The sequence below is a fragment of the Rhinolophus ferrumequinum genome, chromosome 27 (genome assembly GCF_004115265.2).
Source record: "Rhinolophus ferrumequinum isolate MPI-CBG mRhiFer1 chromosome 27, mRhiFer1_v1.p, whole genome shotgun sequence".
Taxonomy (NCBI): domain Eukaryota; kingdom Metazoa; phylum Chordata; class Mammalia; order Chiroptera; family Rhinolophidae; genus Rhinolophus; species Rhinolophus ferrumequinum.
The window spans coordinates 14,228,653-14,251,089 of NC_046310.1; the positions used below are offsets into that span (position 1 = coordinate 14,228,653).

Below are 22,437 nucleotides of genomic sequence, written 5' to 3' on the forward strand. Positions count from 1 at the left end.
ACAGTTCCGCAGTCTTTCATGACCTTGATATTTTTGAAGAGTGCCAGTCAATTATTTTGTATAATATCCTTCAATGTGGGTTTGTCTGTTTCCTCATGATTAGACTGAGGTTATGAGTTTTGGCAGGAACGCCACAAAAGTGATGCTGAGTTCTTCTCATTCTCATGATTAGGAGGCACGTGACATTGATCCGTCTCATTACTGGTGATCTTATCTTTAATCACTTGGTTAAGGTAGTTAAGTGTCTGCCAGACTTCCTCACAGTAAAGATTTGTGTAATTAATTTTTGTAGTAAGTATTCGTGAAGAGATATTTTGAGGCATGTAAAGATTCTGTACCTCATCAAACTTTTTTACCCACCAATTTTAGCATCTATTGATGATTCTTGCTTTTACCAATCATTACTACAATGGTTGCCAAATGGTGTTTTTCTTACTTTTATCATTCCTTCTACATTTATTAGTTGGCATTTTACTATAAGAACTTTTCCTTAAATAATTAATTAAAAAATTAGTTTATTAATATTACTATGGACTCATGGATCTTAGTTCTTCAGTGGGTTATAATCTTTTCTTATAGTGACTTATGCTGAAGCTCAAATTGTCCCAGATTTAGCCAGTGGGGACCTTGTTAAGTTGGCTCTTTTTGACATGTCCCCATATATTTGGGGGCACATCTTACTTCCCTGACACAGTAAGATGGTCCAGGCTCATCTTCTACTTTCTCTGCCTTAGATCTGGAATCAGCCTCTTTTTCAAGGAGCCCTGATTCCTTTCATTGGAGAACAGCGTTTAGAAACCCAGATCTGGGCGCTAGCTGTGTTCACTGCCATCAGGGTGCCACTGCTCTGGGCTCTCGCAGCACATACACGCTCACTCATGTCCATATCATAAAAATAAAACGAACCACGAATTCATACTGCTTCTTCCTATTCTAACCCAACACCAGTGTTCGTTCTAGTTTTCCCTTTCTTCCTAACTCCTTTCTCCAGCAGCGAGACACCTGACTCCCATTATTCTCAATATACCTATTTACTCATTTGCTCAATCCTAGAATACACAGTTTCAGAATTGCTAATCCTTACCACTATGAGAAAAAACCCTACCAACTAAAGTTCAATATTTGTTTAAAGTTTGGTTTACCTTTAGACTAAGGATATATAGTCAAAAAACTATGTCCAAGTTATGTATGTTAGTGTTTATTATATTTGTGAGTTCATCCATGGTGTTGCACGTAGTTGAGTTCACTCATTCTCAATGCTAAGTAACGTTCCATTGCATAATTTTATGACAGTTGATTGACTCATTCTAGTATTTGGGTATTTGGACAAATTCTAATTTTTGGCTTGAGGAACAGTGATGCTATGAATATTCTAGGGTATATCTTTCAGTAAATACTGTTCCCATATCTGTTTGGTACGTATGTACTTAGGAGTAGAACTGCTTAGTCACATTGCTGTGTAGATAAGTGACAACTACCACGAAAATAAAAATAAATGATAACTGATGGCTAGAGGAATGCGCAAATATGCTCGGAGTTTAGTAGGTAATCACAATTCATTCCCTTTAGTTCAATTCAAGTGGATTGACAAGATCACCAATCACAGATCTTTGGGACTTACTCATGAGGCTAGTATCATAAAAAGCTAACTGTTTAAGAATCTCCCATCACAAATAGAGGTGGCTTACTGCAAATTCTAAACTCATCTTAATCAAGTCATGCTTACTTTGTAATAAGAAATTCAAACTAGGTGAAACTGTTGAACTACCTTTATAAATAAATATATGTAATTTTCTGTGCATGATAATAATTCACAAATAACCTTATGATCTATGTTTGAAGTTCAAGAATCCATAGTTTTAATGTAAAGTTTAAAGAGGAAGGAAACAAAATAGTGTACACAGCATGATCGTAACTTTGTGAGACATGTATATTAAAAAAAGACCAAAGGGAAATAAACCAAAATACAGTCTTTGGGGTAGTGGAATTAAGAGTAATTATTTTTCCGGATTTTTCTAAAATTTTGAGAGATCTGTATCATTTGTAATACAAACAACATCGACAGAACTGATAGATCACTGGGTATAAAGCACCTTTCGATACTGATGCTGTAAAGAGTAGAAACATATATAAAATATGGTTCTGCTAAAGGCCCTTATAAAGATATTCGCTTAGTTTGGATTTTCTAAAATATGAAGGTAACAGTATTAAGCCCCTCAAGAGAAATTCATGCAAATTACCTACCTCATAGCAATACTGTTGAACTTTATGCAAAACTTTGTTTAGGTCCTTGTTCAGCTGCTCAAGCTCTAGCACAATTGTTGCGTATCTCCGCTGAAAGTCAATGCCGATGGGCATGGAATATGATTTCTGGGCAGAAAAAAAAAATCAGATTTTGATAAGAGTTTTTGAGCAGTGCAATTTCAATAATCTAATAGGAGATCTGACTTATCCAAAACAAACTAAAGGTTATTAAAATTGTCTATACTCAATGTTACACTTCTTGTGTGTGATAACAATATTATGTATTTGTTCCTTAGGAGTCTTTGTTCTTAGGAGCGTCCTGATGTCTGCCATTTACTTTTTAAAATAAGATCTCATATAGAGAAATCAAATGAAGCAAAATTATGGATTCTATGTACATGTTCCTTATATTAATCTTTCAGTTTTTTCATAAATTTGTCATTTTTCAAAATAAAAAGTTGGTAAAAACTTGTATGTATTCATGTGACGTGTTCTAGTTACTTAAACTCAATTGATTTTGCATGTGGAATGGATTCAGTGTAGCGTTTATGTTAAGAGCATGGGTGCAAGAATCAAATTATATATGTTCAAATCTCAACTCTATCACCTACTAGATGTGTGACCTTAAGCAAGTTCCTTAATCTCTCTGTGCTTCAGTTTCCTCAACTGCAAAATGGGGATAATAAGTATATATACCTAATGGGATTATGGCAAAGATGAAATGAAATAATACATGCTAGCATACTGCCTCCCACATAGAAAATCCTCAATAAATATTAACTGTTACTATCATTGCCATTTTGCTTCCTACCAGTAAGTGTAAATGGACTTTGATTCCATTTCCTTTCCTCTCATCACAATACTTCTAATAAATCACTCTCCAGTCCAATGCAGTGAGACTTCTCCAGTCAAGCCCAAGTTAACCACATTTCTTTTTTCAGAGGATTTCTGAGAGAGCAGATCATCGTGTACAGGTCAGCCCAACTGCTCCTTCCAGGTAGTACAGTTAAGGAAGGAAAGAATTACTAAACTGTATGGGGATAAACTACTTACATGACCACCCAATCACAGAGCTAGGAGAAACCCGAGATCATCTAATACAGCCGTGTCATTTTACAGATGAGAAAACTGAGGCCGAAAAAAGTTAAATGTCTTACTTAATAGCACACGCTATTAATAATGTGTTAATGACTTAATCGTGGTGATAATGAAGATGGCTAACATGTATTGACTAGAGCTATCTAAGGACCAGGCACTGTTCTCAGTGTTTAATGGGGTTTCATGAGAAAGGTACTATAATTATCCCCATTTTACATAGGAGGAATCTATGATGTGTCTAGGAGTCACTATCTTTTTGTTTATCCCACTGGGATTCATAGGGCTTCTGGAATCTGGGGCCTGTTGTCTTTTGGCAGTTTTGGAATGTTGTCAGTCATTATCTTTTAAAATATTCCTTCTGTCCCAGTCTCTTTCTCTCCTTCTGTTACGCCATTAGACATGTCATACTCCTCACTATATCCCCTATTTATCTTATCCTCTCTTCTGTAGCTTGCATCCATTTTTCTCTCCATGCTTCATTCTGGATATTTTCTTTTGATCTATTTTCAATTACTAGCTCTCTCTTCAGCTGTTCCTAATCTTCTGTGGTTGAATCTACCAACTGAGTTCTCAATTTTGATGGCTATGGTTTATTTCTAGAGTTCTCATTTGGTCCTTTTTTTGTTGTTTCCATTTCTCTTCTAAAATTCTCATTTTTTTCTAATCTCTTTAAATGAATTAAGCATCGAAAATCTATGCCTAAAATCTAATCCATTACCTGGAATTTGCCAATTGTCTATACTTCCTTTTAGTTTTTGTTAGGGTTATCTTGTCTCCTACTGTGTCTAGGATCTACAATTGAGTGTTAGACACTGTATGTTAAAAAGTGTAGAAATAATCGGAGGCCTAGTATGATGCTATATTTGTCTAAGAGGACTTACATTTAGTTCTGGCGGGCTTTAAGGCCACAGAATTCATAATCAACCTTAACTCAATTTTAGAGATGAGACAATTTGAAGCTGGGTCAATGTAGCCTTTTGGGGTTGCAACCCAGAAAATGGAAGGTCTGCCAGCTTCCTCCAACCCCTGCTGGGTCTCTGAGCTCTAATTTTGGTCCTCCCCACCCTTGTAAGCCTTTCAAGAAGGCCATGCCGTTTCTAAGCCACCTTTTCTGGAATTTGCCAAAGCTCCTGAGGAAAAAGCAACACTAAACGCAAGGTTCCCCTTTTGAGATTACTTCTTTTCAGATCCTATCCCTGTAATTCTTTAATGCCTTGTTAATGCTCCAGTGCCTTCAAGCAGGTTATCTTCACATTTTATTCCAAAGGAAACAGTTGTCCTCAACTATTTGGATCAGGAAGGTTAATCCAAATTATCTAGTCTACCATTACCAAAAGCAGAAAAAGCCTTACTTTTCCCAAATGGTATGTTCAAATGCTTTAGAGAAGTGTCTGTTTCATTTTCTACTTTGAACTTGGGTAAATGTGATACTTAAGTTCTGTCGCTGGGATGAAGATGGGAAATGAGGAAACAGACACTGAATCAATTCCTTTTTAAATACTGCATCTCACTTCTGCACTCCATCATATTTGCAAATTTGGGCTTGGAGCCTCTTCAGGTTCCACCATGCAGCCTTTAGCCATGGTTTTTTGTTTCATCCAACTATATGCCAGAAAAATTTTTTAAATCTTTCGTATATTGTTAACCAGTCTGCTTCAATTTATTATTATTTATTTCTTTTGTACTTATTTTGTGTGGAATTGTAAAGGATAGGAGGAAAACATGTCTTCAGCCTACCATCTTAAACTAGAAGTCTCATTAAATCTTTAAAAGGTTCACATACTTTGACCTAGCCATTCTATTTTCTAACAATTTACCTTACAGATAGATACAAATACATATACAAAACTACATGGACAGGGATACTTGCTGTAACACTATTTTAGTAAAATAATGAAAATTATAACCCAAACATCCATTAATAACCCAAATATCCATTAATTGATGGTATAATACAAAAATTTAAAAGACTAAGTCAATACATAGTGACATAATTCCATTTTTGCTAAAAAGTAATTTTTAAAACCACGTATGATAGTATATGTATAGAGGAAAAAAATCCATATGCTAAATATATAAACATATTTATAGCACATGCTAAACTAAATAGTATTTATCTATGGGGGAGGCATTATAAAGAACTGTTTTCCTCATTAGTTTTACAATATTTGAATTTTTATAATGGGAATTATTTTTAATCATAAATAAGGCAAAACAAATATTAGAACATATCATGCTAACTAGACTTCCACAAAGTTCTCACATGCCAAGAAGCCAAGCCAACATCAAAACAGGCCTCTATTTAAAAGTAGGTAACAATAACCAAGCTAAGGCAAGCCCAATACTTTAAGGTGTGGATCCTAGCCACAGGGAAATATCATGGCTAGTAATATGAAAGTGAAATAATTTGTTATGCAGAAAATGGGAGAAATGATCAAATAATCAGAGGAAAGGTAATGGAGGAGCATTGAAAAGGCATAGAATAAAGGTTAGAAGTAGAACTGATGGAAGCCAAGATAAGAATTAAAGTCCAGTAGGAAAGAAGCAAACATATACATTTTAAAGTTTAGGATTTATAACGGCAATATGTTATGGCTAATTTTTTCAATCTTTGACAGCCTGTGTATCTGATTATACTAATTTCATATTATGCCTAAATGGGTTAAACTGGGACCAAGAAGCCTGTTTTGGTATCTGTACTATTAAATTGCAGTATGATCTTAAGACTGAAATCCCTTGACATTTTTGGTCTTGTTTCCAATTCCATAGAATGATGGGTTCAAAACAGATAATTCAAACTCATGTTCAGATTAAAAAAAATAAACCCAAAAACTCTCACTCTAAAAGAGGACAGGTCCTCATTCAGGTAGGTTATCTACTTGTCCAGTTGTTTACCCACACCTCCGCCTTACACCATTCCATAGCAGAGACGACCAATGTCACGGCTCCCTATTCCTGTACTTATGGCAGATATTGGGACTTGGCTACAGCACTTTGTCCCCCGAATCCAGTCACTGAGCACTCCCTCACTTTTCCACTTCCACACAGCTATTTTCAATCAGTTGGAGATGGTGCTTGAGATAAAATCTATTCGCCAGCCTATCAACCTATAAACAAGTTACGACTTTCAATACAGTTCAAAAACTTTCTTAGTGAATATTTTCTACATTTTAAAAACACTTCTGATACTTCTCTCCTATGAATAAAACTGGACTCCCATTTTGGACTCATTAGACTAATAAAACAGGATATAAACTGTCAAGATAACCTGAAGATGCCAACTTATGCATTTCTTTATTTATTCTGAATCACTTTTAATAACCTGTTAATATGAGTTCCTTAGTCAGAGGCACCAATGCTACGGATTCTACACTCATGCAAACTGTCAAAGAACCTAATATATCCATTAATCCTATTCAACTGTACAGTCAACGGCATAATGAGGTCTGGGATAATGAACTGTATTGCACTGCTAATTCACTTAGCATGTGTTCAGTGTAATAAGAGATAGTGATAGCATATGAGTATTTAAACAGAACATTTATCTCAAAGTTTTCCTGCATTAAATATTTTAAAATCCTTAGACACAGAAGTCCCCACCATTTTAAAATTAGACAAAGAAAAAAGAAAAATAGCCTTACCAACTTTTCTGCATCTGTGTTCATTTCCCTTAATTTCTTGATATGTTCCTTTTTAATCATGAGAATTTTTGATAATCTGGTCTATAGAGAAAGAAGAAGAGATGTTTGGGAACAAATAGAGGTATTTAAGTATATCACTTAGACATCAAATTTCCAATTTTTCACTAAGATATTTTAGCAGATTTTAGTGTTTCAATGTAAATATAGCACAGGTTTTTTATTTTATAAATCTGATCAGCTGACAGGAAAATGTTAAAGTCCACTGCAACCAGGACATGTCAAAAGGACTAAGGAGTCAACCTGAAAAAGCTTTCACTGGGACAATTCGTGGACCAATAAGAATAACTACAATGGATTGAAGCAAGAATATGTTAAAATCTGTATTAAAAAAATGAACCATTGTTAGAGAATCTAGTGACCAAACTCATTATTTTATAAATTGGAAAACAAAGAGCCAAGCATTTATCTTGCCTTTCCTATACAAACTATACCATGAGGTTATCAAATAATAGATTAGGGGAAATTTTTCTTTATAGAACTACTTCAGCTAAGAAATGAAGAAGAAATAAAGAAGGACTGAGGATGAGAAGAGCCCCAGTTTCTAGCCATTGATAATCAGGGGCAGCTAACAGTACATAAAAAAAGATAAAATAGTATGAGTCTCCTATCAGGACCCATAACCACCTACCTATAAAAGTAGATACATAAAAACAAGTAAACCAACCAAATAAAAAACCCAAGTCTAATCAAACCTTTCTATCCAATGAGCAATTTACATGAAATACAAAAGACAGAAGAACATATTGAATGACACCACAAGGAATCAGTCCGCAAAATCCAGACTGGCGGACTCTACGGACAATCCAGTTTCTCCAACAAATAAGTTGTATGGAGGAAAAGAGCATTTAGCATTTAAGAGACAACTGAAAAATGTAAATGCTGACTGAATATTTGATAATATTAAGGCATTTTAATTAACTTTTTTAGATGTGATAATGATATTATAGTTATGTTTCTCTAAAAAAAAGAGCCCTTATCTCTTAGAGATACATAATAAAATATTTACAGATAAATGATATTTATCCGGTACCTGCTTCCAAATAATACAAAAGGGAGAAAGTCGGTGAGAGTAAAGATGAAACAGGACTGGCTAGGAGGTGTTGGTAATTATTACAGCTGGATGATAGGTACACAGAAGTGCACTATACAACTCTGTCTGCTTTTACATGTTTTAAATTTTTGATATAAAAATTCTAAAAACTTGGCCTAAGTTGGTACAGGCAGAGGGCCTGGTAAGGTATGTTACTACTTCTTCACACAGACCTTTATTTAGTGTTCGCTAGGTCCAGAGCTCTGGACTGATCTCCCTTCTCCTCTAAGTTGCTGAGTTATTATAGAAATTTGTGTGATTTTTAAGAGTTGGAAACAGTAAATGGTAGAACAAAAGCAACAGTTTCTCTCCCCTTTTTTGTTTCTGCTTCAGTTTTGTGTTGCTTATTTGTTTTTGATAGAAAACCATTCTGTTTCTTTTAATTTTTTTCAAAACTGAGACCTATCTAAGAAAGTGTATCAGTCTTTTTAGATTCCTCAAAATCCCTAACCCCAGGAATAAAAAGTTCCCTCAAAAACAAAATTCACTGTAAACTATGAATTATGAAACTTGCGAAATATTTTTAATGTTTATTTTTAATAAGAAAAAACATTAGGAAAATAGATAAAAATATCCATCTACATATCCATTTACCTCACAGCTTAATATTAACAAGAGCAAACCTGAGTTTCATAAAACCTTACATATATTACAAAAGACAAATGTGTAAGAGGACTTTTATTTTTTACCTCTTAGCTTAGAATAATAATGAAAGTACGGTTTTAACTAGGCTTTCTTTACACATAGATTTTGAAGTTAAAATTAAGCACTGAAATCAAACATCTAAGCATCAATAAAAATATCAATATTTTAGAAGCAGTGTGGTAGTACTCAGCTTCTGGCTCCTTCTGCAGGTATGTCTCTGTCTCTGTCTCGTCCAAATATGACATTAGCTTTGTTTTTACTTTCACTATTTAAAGAAAGCATTTCTTAAAAAAACAAAAAAACGCATCATCCTATTTATGAAAAGCATAAGCTTTGGCTCTTTCCATAATTTCAACTTTTTATATAAAAATATCTTATCTACCTTGGGAAGCCAAAAGGCATAATAAAATTCTACATTGCAAGGAAATTTAACAACATATGATTAAAGAATACAAAAAGCTATACACATGTACACAAATGACAAGACTTTTTCTCGACATAACATCAATTGCAAAAGGTAACACTGAATATTTTAATGAATTATGCTATATAACGTAATATGTAAACTTTTTTATTTATAGACTGTATCTCAAGCCAAAGTAGTTCTTCTTTTCAGAAAAGGAAAAGAAACAAATCTAACATTATTAGACTATGATTCAAACTAAGTAATTTATTTAATCTAATTTTCAAAACAAATGGCTCATTACATTAAAAGTCAGGCTATTTAGGAAAACTGTTCTATATATTAGTTCTATACTTGTTTCAATTTAGGCTTGGATTTCTGGTATTTAATCACTAAGTACCTAACATGTGAATAGCTATTTCTACTCTCAGAAAAGAAAAGTTTGTCCTAACTAAAGAGCGAGGCAACACATAATAACTGTTGAGTAAACTGATAATGGCAGGATGCACTGAGGTTACTAAATAAAAGCTTTATACTTACATGAGTTATTAACAGCTAACCATTCGGTTTCACAGAGCATAGATTAGAATGTGAGCCCTTAACACAGCAAAATAATAAGACCCAAACCCAAGAAAAGCCCAAGAAAAAAGACCTGTATTTTCTAACACGTATATTCAAGCTTTGTTGGAAATAACAGAGTTCTTAAAACCAATAAAATCATTAAAATTAAAAAAAAAACATTTGGTCCTAGGAAGACTTTTACAACACAGAAGACATTGAGTTTTGAAAAAAACAGCCAAGACATTCAGAGAAATTCTTACCACTTGGATAAGGAATTCTACTGGAAAACCACCTAATGTTTCAGTGTCAGAGCCAGAAATTTTACTTCTCCAAGGTGACTGTCCTAATAAAGGATCATTATCCTATGGGAATAAAAGGGTATCATTTAACTACTGACTGTTCAAAAGACAGTATCTTATATTTAGATAAAGAGCAAATTCTATTATAATTAATATTATATTAAACATCCTACAAAAAGGAAAATATTTCCAGAGTTGAAGTAACTACTTATTTTATTTAAAATCTAACAACTCAAAATAATGTGGGCACCTCCTGAAGTTTCTGTAATAGATGTGTATTTCATAAGAACATAGGCATTGATCATCATTTAAATTACTGATGCTATTTTAAAAATGTTACCGTAATCGGAGACTGGAGAGGCGGAGTATAATGTGACCGTGGTGGAGTCATAAGAAATCGAGAAGGCCGCTGTTTTTGTCCAAAGGCAGCAATTGGCATTGTCTCGTGAGGCTCATTACTCTTTGGGAAAACAGAAAAGTCAACAAGACTTGTAGAACTTTACCAATCATTTTTAGCCTCATAAACATTATATTTCAGCATGAGCTATACAGTAGCTCATATGCTATGATGTATCATAGAATATATTATCCTACAAAGATCAAAGGGCTAGATCTTAAATACTACTGAAAATACTATTAATACTTTGCTACCAAAAGGCTTAAACACACAAAACAGAAGAATTAAGAACAAGACCAAAGGATCAAAACAGTTAGAGGATCAAAGATTAATACTAAAAGTATTCTATGGCCACTCTTGGTTGTCTCTGTGTTAAAGACTGTCTGAATGGGGATGGTAGAAGAGGGTAAAAGGGGTCAAACATATGGTGATGGAAGGAGAACTGACTTTGGGTGGCAAACACAATGTATTATATAGATGATGTATTACAGAATTGTACACTTGAAACCTATGTAATTTTACTAACCATTGTCACCCGAATAAATGAAAAACAAAACAAAACAAAACAAAAAACAACTCAGCTCTTATCTGGCCAGAGAGAAATATTTGGGTGATCTCATAAAGAAAATTACATTGATGAAACAGACAAACAACTTTCCTTTTTTGAAAGGGGGGGTTGAAAGATTTCATCCTTTAATGAAAAAAACTTAAGGTTTTTGCTCTGTATTTAGTCAAAATTTTCTTTCTCTATTATTTCTCCTCTCTAAAAATTATGTTTGATAAGGAAACCCTTACAATAAACAGAGGATCATAGTTTTAAAAAAGTACATATCAGAAAAGGAAGATTCTTCTATTTTTGCACTAAGGAAATAAAGAAATCTTGATTTTTAATTATAAGTTCATAAACCTTAAGAATCAAGTTTATAACAAAGAAATGAAAAATGGAGGCTAAAAGTGAACAATTTAATTTCCATAATGCTTAGAGGCAAATGATTTTGTTATTAAAGAGTTCATTATTCACTTTTTAAAGACTTTGGTAGATTGCAGAGTTATATTAGTTCTTAAATTTGTTTTAACTTATTAGAAAGTTACATAATTTCCATGACATTGGCAAATCAAGCATGATCATGAAATAATGGTCCAGTAGTTTAATGGACTATATCAGAAATATAAAAGATCTGAATTCTAGTCTCAGCCTGGCAAGAAACCAGCTCTAGAGTCTTGAATAAATTAATTAATTTGTAATTATTTATGTCTCAGTTTCATCATGTAGGGATAATTAACACCTACCCTGCATAATTCTGAGGATAAAATCAGAAAATAAATTTTAAAGTGCAAGATGTTACTTCATACTTTTAAAATCTTTTTATAAAAGGAGCATACTTTGACAAAACAGCTGGAATGAAAGTGTTGTATAACTTATTCCCCAAGATTATCTAGTCAGGAGTGATGAGTTCTGTCACAATAAAGCACTATGTGGATCAGGTACCATCCAGGAATGCTGATTCTGAAAAATGTGGAAGACTTAAGTATAGTTCTGCTCCAGTGTGATTTGAAATCTTGATTCTATCATAAAGTACAATCTCTAAGAAAGTTCTACATGACACATTTAATAGGCATAATATACAAATATATTATGAAATACTTACAAGAACTTCATAGTCAGGGATGGTATGCGTTCCAAGGCCTGCTCTATCAAAAGTTACTCTGTAAGTGGCATTAAGAGTATCCACAGCATCTATTTGTCCAGTGAACAGACCGTCATGAACACCACGTAACCGTGCTGAGAAAAGAAACAAAAAGGCATTATGACGTTTGGAAGATACAAAGAACTATCAAACATAAAATGCTCCAAGCATGTAATTTAAAAGATAGAAAGTACAGTGTTGTCTATTATAGTTTGGAAAAAAAGTACATGCTTTATTTTTGGTTTAAAGAAACAAGTTTTGAAACAAAAACCAAAACTATAAATGATGATCCTTATTTTGATACATGAATGAAATCATATATATATAAAAGGAAATCATATATATATATAAAAGGAAAATATTTTTAAACCAATCCTTTAAACCCTGAATTGCAAAAAACAAAATGTCCACAAAAGAACTTTGGTCATTATACTACTAATGAGTGAAACAACGGGTGCAGTTCAACTTAAAAAAACAACCACAATGAGATACCACCTCACTCCAGTAAGAATAGCTATTATCAACAACTAATAACAAGTGTTGGAGAGATTCTAGAGAAAAAGGAACCCTCATACACTGCCGGTAGGAATGTAAATTGGTACAGCCACTATGGAAAACAGTATGGAGGTTCCTCAAAAAAATTAAGAATAGAATTACTATATGACCCAGCAATCCCTCTTCTGGGTATTTACCCAAAAAATTTGAAAAAATTTATTCATAAAGACGTATGTGCTCCAATGTACATTGTAGCATTCTTCATGGTGGCCAAGACATGGAAACAACCAAAGTGTCCTTCAATAGATGATTGGATAAAGATGTGGTACATATAGATGCAATAGAATACTATTCAGCCACGAAAAAAGATGAAATACCGCCATTTGCGGCAACATGGATGGATCTTGAGAATATCATGCTAAGCAAAATAAAAGTCAGGTGAAAAAAGTCAAGAACCATATAATTTCACTCATATGTGGGATATATAAAACTAAAAGCAACAAATGAACAAATAAGACCAACAAACAAACAAAAACTCATAGACACAGATGACAGTATGGTGGTAACCAGAGGGAAAGAGGGGGTGGGGGAGGTAGAAAAGGGTGCAGGGGGTGAAACACATGGTGACGGAAGGAGACTTGAGTTTGGGTGGTGAACACACAAAGAACTACACAGATGATGTATTATAAAACTGTGTACTCGAAACCTATATAATTTTAATAACCAATGTCACCCCAATAAATTTAATTTTCTGAAAAAAGGGGGGAAAAAAGACAAGGATGATGAGCAGAAAAGAACGAACATACTAGGCCCGAGACTGCTACGTATCCTTAGTATGGCCTGCCTGCAAGCTTGGCATCTGGGAACTTGAATTTTCAATGTTCCCACTGTTCCCGTACTAATAAAGGTGCCTAGACTGTTTGTGAAAACAATGTCATTTATGTTGTACACCTGCTTTCCTTCAGGGAGTCTAGAATTCCAAAATGTGCTATGCAAGGGTGAGCAGCCCCCAATAAATACCTTGGGGACTGAGTCTCTAATGAGTTACTTTGGTAGACAACATTTCACAAGTGTTATTACACCTTGGTACTGGAGGAATTAAGTTTTGTGTAACACTAGAGGGAGGGGACTCTTGGAAGCTTGCACCTGGTTTCCTGTGGACTTTCGCCCTGTGCACCTTTTCCCTTTGCTAATTTTGCTTTGTATCCTTCTCTACTAAAAAGCCAAGGCTGTGAGTGCTGAATGCCCTGAATCATTCTAGTGAATTACCAATTGGGGGTAGTGTTGGGGGCCCCTCACATGGATGAAGTCTTGTGTCACTATTATTTAAATCCAGACTGAAATAACATCAGCAAACACCCAGCAAGAGTGAAAAATATAAGAACAATAGTATTTAAGGCATTAAACTAAGCAATGTGACACATTTTATATGGGAAAAAAAAAGTACAATACACAGTATCATTTTAACAGAACACAAATATTCAATGCAAAACTATTTTCAAGAATCAATTCATTAAAAATACACAATTGACACCTGAAATCTATGTAATTTTACTAACAATTGTCACCCCAATAAATTAAAAAAAAAAAAGTAAAAAAAGAAAAAATACACAATTGTAGGAGACTGAAATATTCTCAGTCTTCGACAGATCAATTAAGGAAAAAGTAAACAGGTATATAGAAGATGTACGTAATAAGTAAAGTTGAATAAATAAACATAAATATAGAAAAGGACTTCCAGTTATGGCTGTGTAAAGAGATTAGTGATTCTTCTCTGCAAAAGACAAGTATAAATCTGTACAAGATTGTCACAGACAACCATTTCAGGGTACTGGAAATGGACGAAATGCAGAAAACAATTAAGAAATGTGTAGTGTTGAAAACTGCTAGAGCTTCTGGGAAGGACAGGGGAAGTCAGTGGCCTTTTAGCATGAGGCTATTCATACCTCCACCATCACCACCAACTTGGTTGTTGAGAACAGTTTTACTAGTTATGGCTGGTCATGAAAACCAGCAGTTGCTGCAAGAGAGGGTAGATTAGATGTAGACTGGTGGGTAAAACTCCATGACTCTGCTAGTTAAAAGTGGTGAACTTGATCAGGAAAGAATAAGAAAAACACAGCTTTGTAAGCCCTGACTGAGGTGAGTGGCAGAATAGCCAGAAATTTAACAGGGAGATCCTAGAAACTAGAGAGCCATAAAAGGGCAGAAATAAGCTCTCCACAAATCCATGGCTAACTGGAAAACTATGTGAATGAGTGGGGTGATACCTAAGAGAGTCATAAAAGGCACAAGCTAAGGCTCCCTTTCTTCCAAAAAACATTCTGATTAATCTAGCCATTTCTCAAACTCTTTCAGTATACTTACTAACGTACCTACTCACGTAACACCTTGTTACTTCTTGTACCACATAAGTTGTAATTTTACTTTACCAAATTACTGAATAAGATGAACCTAAACCTGAGGATTTGGTGGTACTTTCCTTCCATGTTATAACTGAAGTGAATACATAGTCACATCTATAAAATGACAAAATTTATACCCTTACAAAATTTTGAGCAAACAACCTAGTGAATAATTTAGTTTTATTGAGTCATTAGAAATGGACTATTTCTAGACCCACAGATCACAAGAATAATGGTGTTTGTAGCCTACCTAGATAAGACTGGTTAGAAAAGGAAAATAAATGATGTGGAAGCAAAAGAATAACTTTAAAAAAAATTAAATTTAAATAATACATAGCTATAGTCATTCCAGTGAATTTAAAATTTCATCTTGAGGCAGTTTGTAGTAGGCATTGCATTGAACCAGTACACTTTTTTTCAATTACTTTAAAAACCACACTTCACAGACGAAGCAACAGTAACCTCTACAGTATATTGCTATAGAACTATAGTTTAAGCTTTTTAAATTTAAAAGCCATTTCTCTAATAGACATTATCTTGGTGGAAAAAATACAAGTCAAAACATTAATAAGCTTATCTTCACTTACCTGTAACTTTGGTTCCAATAACCAGGGGCAAAGGAATTTCATCTGGGAGATCTTTGAATTGTGTAAGATCCGCAACTTTCCTTTGTTGTAAGAGCCTTATTTTCTGCCGTTTCTGTTTTAATGCTGATCTCTCTTCCTCAAAAAATGCAGAAGAACATCTAGAATAAATTATAAAAATCATATAAACTGATAACTATCCTACACAAAAACTTCAAATCAGACCACCTATCTCATTATTCCCTTTTTTCCTCTCCTTCTTTTGAGTACTGTATTTAAAAACGAGTTCTTAGAAGTGTCCTTTCAAAGGTACCTTTACAGCTTTTTAAAAACAGGGCATTGCAAGACTCAAAGATACATAAACAAGTCTAGATTATTCCTTCCTATAAAGCAGAAGGATATGGACACCATCCTTTGACAAAAGTGCATCTGGATCCCAGGTTTTCTCTTAGGGACAAAGTTCAATTTTAATATTCTATTCAGAAGAACATGACATTTTCCCTGTCATCCAGGGAGCATACTAATAGAGATATTAAAGATGATACGTGCCACTGTGTAAACTTTTAATTATTCTTCTTGCCTTGAAGTATGAATACCGAATCTATTCTTATCTTTACGGCCTGTCTTACTTTTATTTTCAAATTCTACAAAAAACCAAAGATATTTAAACATAGGTTTCATGCCACAAAATATATATTCATAAAACCATCAGTCAAGATAACGAACATATGAAGACATCAATTACCCCCAAAATTTCCTGTGCCCTACTTTGCAATCCTCACACTTCTACACTCTCCTTTCTCAAGCAATCACTAAGTTGCTTTGTCATTATCATTTCTATCTTCTCTAGATTGCTACATAGTGATCTCAATATCCATTAAATAAATAATTTAACCCTTCTCTCCCCTACGTATTTGAAATACAACCACTGTTATCATGTACGAAATTCCCACAGGTATCTGTGATTCTATCTGGACTTTCTTTCCCTTTTAAGTCATCTTTCTATTCATGCATCACTACCACAGTGTTTTAATTATGATCATTTTATAATCTATTTTAATATCTGATAAACGTAGTCTCCCGTCACTACTTTGCTTCTTCAGATTTTATTGCTTGATTTCTCCTCTTTTAAATGTGAATTTTAGAATTGGTTCATCTAGTTAAGGAAAAAAAAAAAGGCCTACTGATATTTTTATGAAGACTATTTTAATTTACAGATTAATTTAGGATTTTGAGTCTTCTTATCCAAGATCATACTGTCTTTGCACTTCCTCATCTGCATCCTGCATATTTCCTGTTAAGTTCCTTCCTGGTGTTTCACCTTTTTTTTTTTAAGGATATTTTAAAAAGTTTATTATATCAATAATCTGTGTTGTACCTGGACTTCCTCAGGGAAAAGAAAAACTACAAACTTTTGTTAAAAATAAAGGTTTTAACTGTTAATTAGCCTTGATGAAGTAAAGGACTACAAGATTAAGCGAAGTCATGGTAAGATAATCGAGGATAAATTAATGAGAGAAATACGACACTCTTAAACAAACTGCAGAATTATAATACAACAGTAAAATAAATAGTGACTAATATCCATTGTGATGGAAAATAATTAGAAATAGTGTAGCTCAATTTGCTCTAGCATGTAGTCACAGCAAAAACGCCCCAGACTACCCAAAGTAATTACTAAAGACCATAAATTACCAGTACGAAACACACTAACACATCACATTTTAATTTTGTTCTTGTAAATGAAGAAAATATTAAAAACATCATCAGCAAGTTTACCTTTAAATACAAGGGATAAAACACAATATTACCAGTTCAATTAAAATTTATTCTTGCATTTCATCACTATCTTCAGAAATCATTAAAACTAAATTTCATTTCTACTTATCCAAGTCACTTTATATTTCTAGGCCTTCCTTGAATTTTTCCAAGATTTAGAATAAAAAAATCTTGTACATGCTTTTACTAGGAAGGCCGACATATCATGAGAACTAATGATCTAATTCTTTGAATATATTTCAAGATTCCACTCAAAAGTAATATAAGGTTTTGCAATGTGTTGCAATGTGCAATAAGGTATCCTGCTGTGTAGAAAGCAGGATAACACTGGATAAGGAAAAGTCATTTCACATGAAAAGTAATTCTCAGGAAGCAATACACTAGATTCACTTGATTTCTTTATTTATATAATAAAGTGAAATGCACTTGTGGAAAGGCTCCTGAGGTGATAAAAAGAATTTCACAAAAGATGATAAGAATGTATATATAATCTTATAGCATCATTAAATACTTTTTAGTGCATTCTTAAATATATTTTTGGAACATAGTGGGATATATATATGTGTATGTATATATATATGTACATATATATATACATACACATATATATACACAAAATTATATTCAAAAGCTTCATTTGATGTAAACAAAAATTAAATTGCACATTTAATTATAAGATGCATAAGTACAAAAAAGTCATTAAAGTTGGTTAATAGGAGATATTTAACACACAATTAATTATTCGGAAAAGTTATGTTTTGATGCTAGTCCTTTTGAAGATTAAAAAAAAATCAATATAGTAATGACCCTACCAACTTATACTGATTTTATTTTAAACAAAAACATTATTTTTACCTCCGTGGTTTTCCCATAAGCCGCCTGATTTTCCCCCATTCTACTCTTGTTAACTTTCTTGTTTTCAAATTAGGAAAAGATTCCTTTAGACATACACAGAAGTCATTATCACCTTCAAAGAGTGGTCTATAAAATAGAAATGGTATTTTAATGGTTAATATATAATGTGTTACTTAAGAGACTAAAATTCAAGATACACATTCCAATTTTCAACATCCAACTAATTACAAAATGCCAAACTTTCACTTCTACCCAAAACATATACACAATAGATACATATTCAAAGTGCTAAAACTAAATCCGTGGCATTTGTGAAACAAATAATGTGTAAAAGTTGCTCAGGAAATACTGTCTGTGCTTGAGATGTCCAGGAGACACTGATTTTTGTTAAATCTCCTACCAGGAGTATGTCCTCGGGAAGCTTTCCTGGCACTGGTATGTTATCTGGTTAGGATAAATAATGTTAGCTACAAAGTATCTGTTCCACAGGTAATCCATCATCATGGAATCCTCTTTGAGAGTAAATCAGTTTTAGAAAAAGTGGAGGGGTGGCTGCTTAGCTCAGTGGATTAAAGCCTGGTGCTAATAATACCAAGGTTGCCAGTTCGATCCTCGTATGGTCCACTGTGAGCTGAAAAAAGTGGAGGACTCTAGAGGGTTAGGTTAATTCTTAGGAATTCCAGAAGAACTCAGATCACACTAGGATACACTGAGAGCTCTCTTAAATCAATGGAAAATCTGTGGACAAAAATAAAACAATTCTATTCATGAATTTGGGCAACCAGGAACCAGTCTTAGCAACGAATGACCATGAATGTCTTGGGCTTAAATATGAATGTTAATGAGATTCACAAACTTCAGAGGAGGCAACTGCTTTGGAAACCAGAGAACAGAAGTAAAGATAAGTAGCCAGAAGAGCAAGCAGCAATGACTGGCATGGATTAGATTAGCTTAAAATGTATTAGAAATCAGAATTTTTCCTTAGTAACTTCAGTTGAACAATTAGTTCTTATCCAAATCTCTTAATGTTCTATTTAAATATTTATGTATAAGTAAAGTGTGTAAATAGTATCCACCAAAGAGAAAGCCTACCCTCCTAAAAAAAGTTCATTGAATCAACTGTTTCTATTATTATACAGCACTTAAATAGCTCAAGATTTATAAAACAAGTCTCATTCATTGCAAATAATAGTGCTTTGTTTTAGAGATCTCCATTCCATAGTCTTTGTAAATTATAATATAGAAATTATACTTTCATTATTCACAAAAATGTGTAATAATTTCTTCCCCAAAAGAGGGAAAGGAGAAGAAAACTATGAGAAATGGAAATGGGTCAAACCAGAATGAGGACTAGAAAAAGGAATTTAGGAAAAAATAGGATCAAAATACACCTACAGAAAAAGTTGTAGCTTGTAACGTTTGAAAAACTTAAATTTTGGTTCAAGTAATATTTGTGACATAAGCCATGATACATACTTATCTATATTTGAGTAAAACCACTCATATATGCACCATTTATGTGCTTTGGGAAGCTTGAGTAGGTTACGTAATCGAAAACCAATCTTCTGTGAGGCTTTCTTATCTGGTGTTGACATTGTTGCTGTAAATTTCTACACAACAAAAAAAACCAGAGATTAATTAGTTCCATTAAGTAAAAATGAGCATCTATAACACTGAATACATTTGTCAAAAGGTAGATTATGGTTAAGTACTCAAAAAGATTCAACAATATTCAACATGGAATTTTTTGTTATTATTTGACAAATAAACATTCTGATTAATTCTTACAAAGTTAAACTCTCCAGTTTCATAACATATTCTGACAAGGAAGGTGAAATATTGGCCCCTACCACTGCAGTACAATTTCAATTAAGGTAGGAAGGAAGAAGATGCTTGTGAGAAATAGTCCTAGAATTCTTGGGCCAGAAAAGACCAGTAAAAACTCTGCTGTTACTGAGAGAGTGAGAGAAAACATGCAAGCAAGCACTAGGTCCAGGTTTCACCAGTAAATTTTGTATCAAACCAGAGCTCCAATGCTGTTAGAATGTTCCAAAATCACTGAAGAAGAAGAAAAAGTTTCTCAACTATTTTTATAAAGACAACATAACATAGATAATAAAATCTGCCCAAGTATAATATTAGGTTGGTGCAACAGTAATTGTGGTCTAAAAGGTTAAAAATAATTGCAAAAACCGCATTTACTTTTGCACCAACCTAATAAAAGAAATCCTCAGTAAATATCACTCATTTCTAATAATTTTAATAATGCTTGGAAAGATACTCTGTGTTCACGGATTGAAAGAATTAATATTGTTAAAATGTCCGTTATTACCCAAAATGATCTAAGATTTAATTGAATCCCTATTAAAATTCAAATGGCATTTTTCATAGAAATAGAACAAACAATCCTAAAATTTGTATGGAACCACAAAAGACCCCAAATACCCAAAGCAATCCTGATAAAGAAGGCTGGAGGCATCATGTTCCCTGATTTCAAACTATGCATATTACTCATATATTACAAAGCTATAGTAATCAAAAACAGTATGATACTGGCACAAAAACAGACACATAGATCAATGGAATGGAACAGAGAGCCCAAATATAAACCCACACATGTGGTCAATTAACTTATGACAAAGGAGCCAAGAATATACAATGAAGAAAGCACAGCCTCTTCAATACGTGGTGTTGGGAAAACTGGACAGACACAAAGAATGCAAAAGAGGATGTAAAGAATGAACTGGATCACTGTCTTACACCAAACATAAAAACTAACAAAACGGATTCAACACTTACCATAAAACCTGAAACTATAAAACTAGAAGAAAACATAGGCAGTAAGCTCCTTGACATCGCTCTTGGTGATGATTTTTTGGATTTGACACCAAAAGCATAATCATCAAAAGCAAAAATTAACAAGTCAGGCTACATCAAACTAAAAAGCTTCTGCACAGTAAAGGAAACCATCAACAAAATGAAAAGGCGATTTACAGAATGGAAGAAACATGTGCAAATCGTATGTCTGATAAAGAATTAATAACCAAAATATATAAAGAACTCATAAAACTCAATAGCAAAACTCAAACAATCTGATTAAAATATGAGCAGAAGATCATTTTTCCAAAGAAGACATACAGAAGGCCAGCAGGTACATGAAAAGATACTGACATCGCTAATCTCCAAGGAAATGCAAATCAAAACCACAGTGAGATATCAGATCACCTGTTGGAATGGCCATTATCAAAAAGAAAAGAAATAATAAAGAGTTGGCGAGGATGTGGAGAAAAGGGAACCCTTGTGTACTATTGGTGGGAAGGTAAACTGGTGCAGCCACTATGGAAAACGTATGGAGGTTCCTCATAAAATTGAAAAATAGAACTACCATATGATCCAGTAATTCCACTTTTTGGTATTTATCTGAAAGAAACAAAATCAGGATCTCAAAAAGGTATCTGCTCCCCCATGTTCACTGCAGCATTATTTACAATAGCCATGACATGGAAGCAACCTAAGTGTCCATCAATGGATGAAAGAATAAAAGAAAACGTGGTATATATTTATAATGGAACATTATTCAGCCATAAAAAAGAATGAAATCTTGCTATTTACAACAATATGGATGGACCTTGAGGGTATTATGCTAAGTGAAATAAATGAGACAGTGAACGACAAATACTATAAATGATCTCACTAATATGTATTATATAATCTAAAACAAAAAAACAAAAAACCCCTAACTTACAGATACAGAGAACGGATTGGTGGTTGTCACAGGTGGGAGGTGGGGGAATGGGCGACATGGGTCAAAAGGTAGAAACAACCAGTCACAAAATAAATAAGTCATGAGGATGCAATATACAGCATAGTGACTATAGTATTGCATATTTAAAAGTTACTAAGAGAGATTTTTAAAAGTTCTCATTATAAGAAAAAATATTTTTGTAATTATGGTGACAAATGTTACCTAGAATTACTGTGGTGATCATTTTGCAACATATACAAATATGAAATCATTATAGTGTATACCTAAAAGTAACATAGTGTTATATCTCAATTGTTAAAAAGCTTAAAAAAAAGAAAGCTACCAGATAAACACCATCAGAACATCAAAAGAATACAATACAACCAAGTCGAATTTATGTCAAAAATGCAAGGATGATCCAGTATTAAAAAACTATTAATGTAACTTG

The 22,437-nt window shown here is 33.4% G+C and overlaps 1 protein-coding gene across 1 annotated transcript in view; it reads right to left on the reverse strand.

The window, feature by feature from the left end:
* LIN9 (lin-9 DREAM MuvB core complex component) overlaps positions 1 to 22,437 on the reverse strand; it is a 46,119-nt gene that overhangs the window by 2,965 nt on the left and 20,717 nt on the right. The window contains exons 5-12 of the mRNA XM_033099341.1: positions 19,721 to 19,854; positions 18,245 to 18,370; positions 15,614 to 15,771; positions 12,088 to 12,221; positions 10,382 to 10,501; positions 10,003 to 10,104; positions 6,984 to 7,064; positions 2,245 to 2,370 (exon numbers count right to left, since the gene is read on the reverse strand). Of these exons, the coding sequence (XP_032955232.1) occupies positions 2,245 to 2,370; positions 6,984 to 7,064; positions 10,003 to 10,104; positions 10,382 to 10,501; positions 12,088 to 12,221; positions 15,614 to 15,771; positions 18,245 to 18,370; positions 19,721 to 19,854 (981 nt within the window). The remainder of the gene's footprint in view (positions 1 to 2,244; positions 2,371 to 6,983; positions 7,065 to 10,002; positions 10,105 to 10,381; positions 10,502 to 12,087; positions 12,222 to 15,613; positions 15,772 to 18,244; positions 18,371 to 19,720; positions 19,855 to 22,437) is intronic.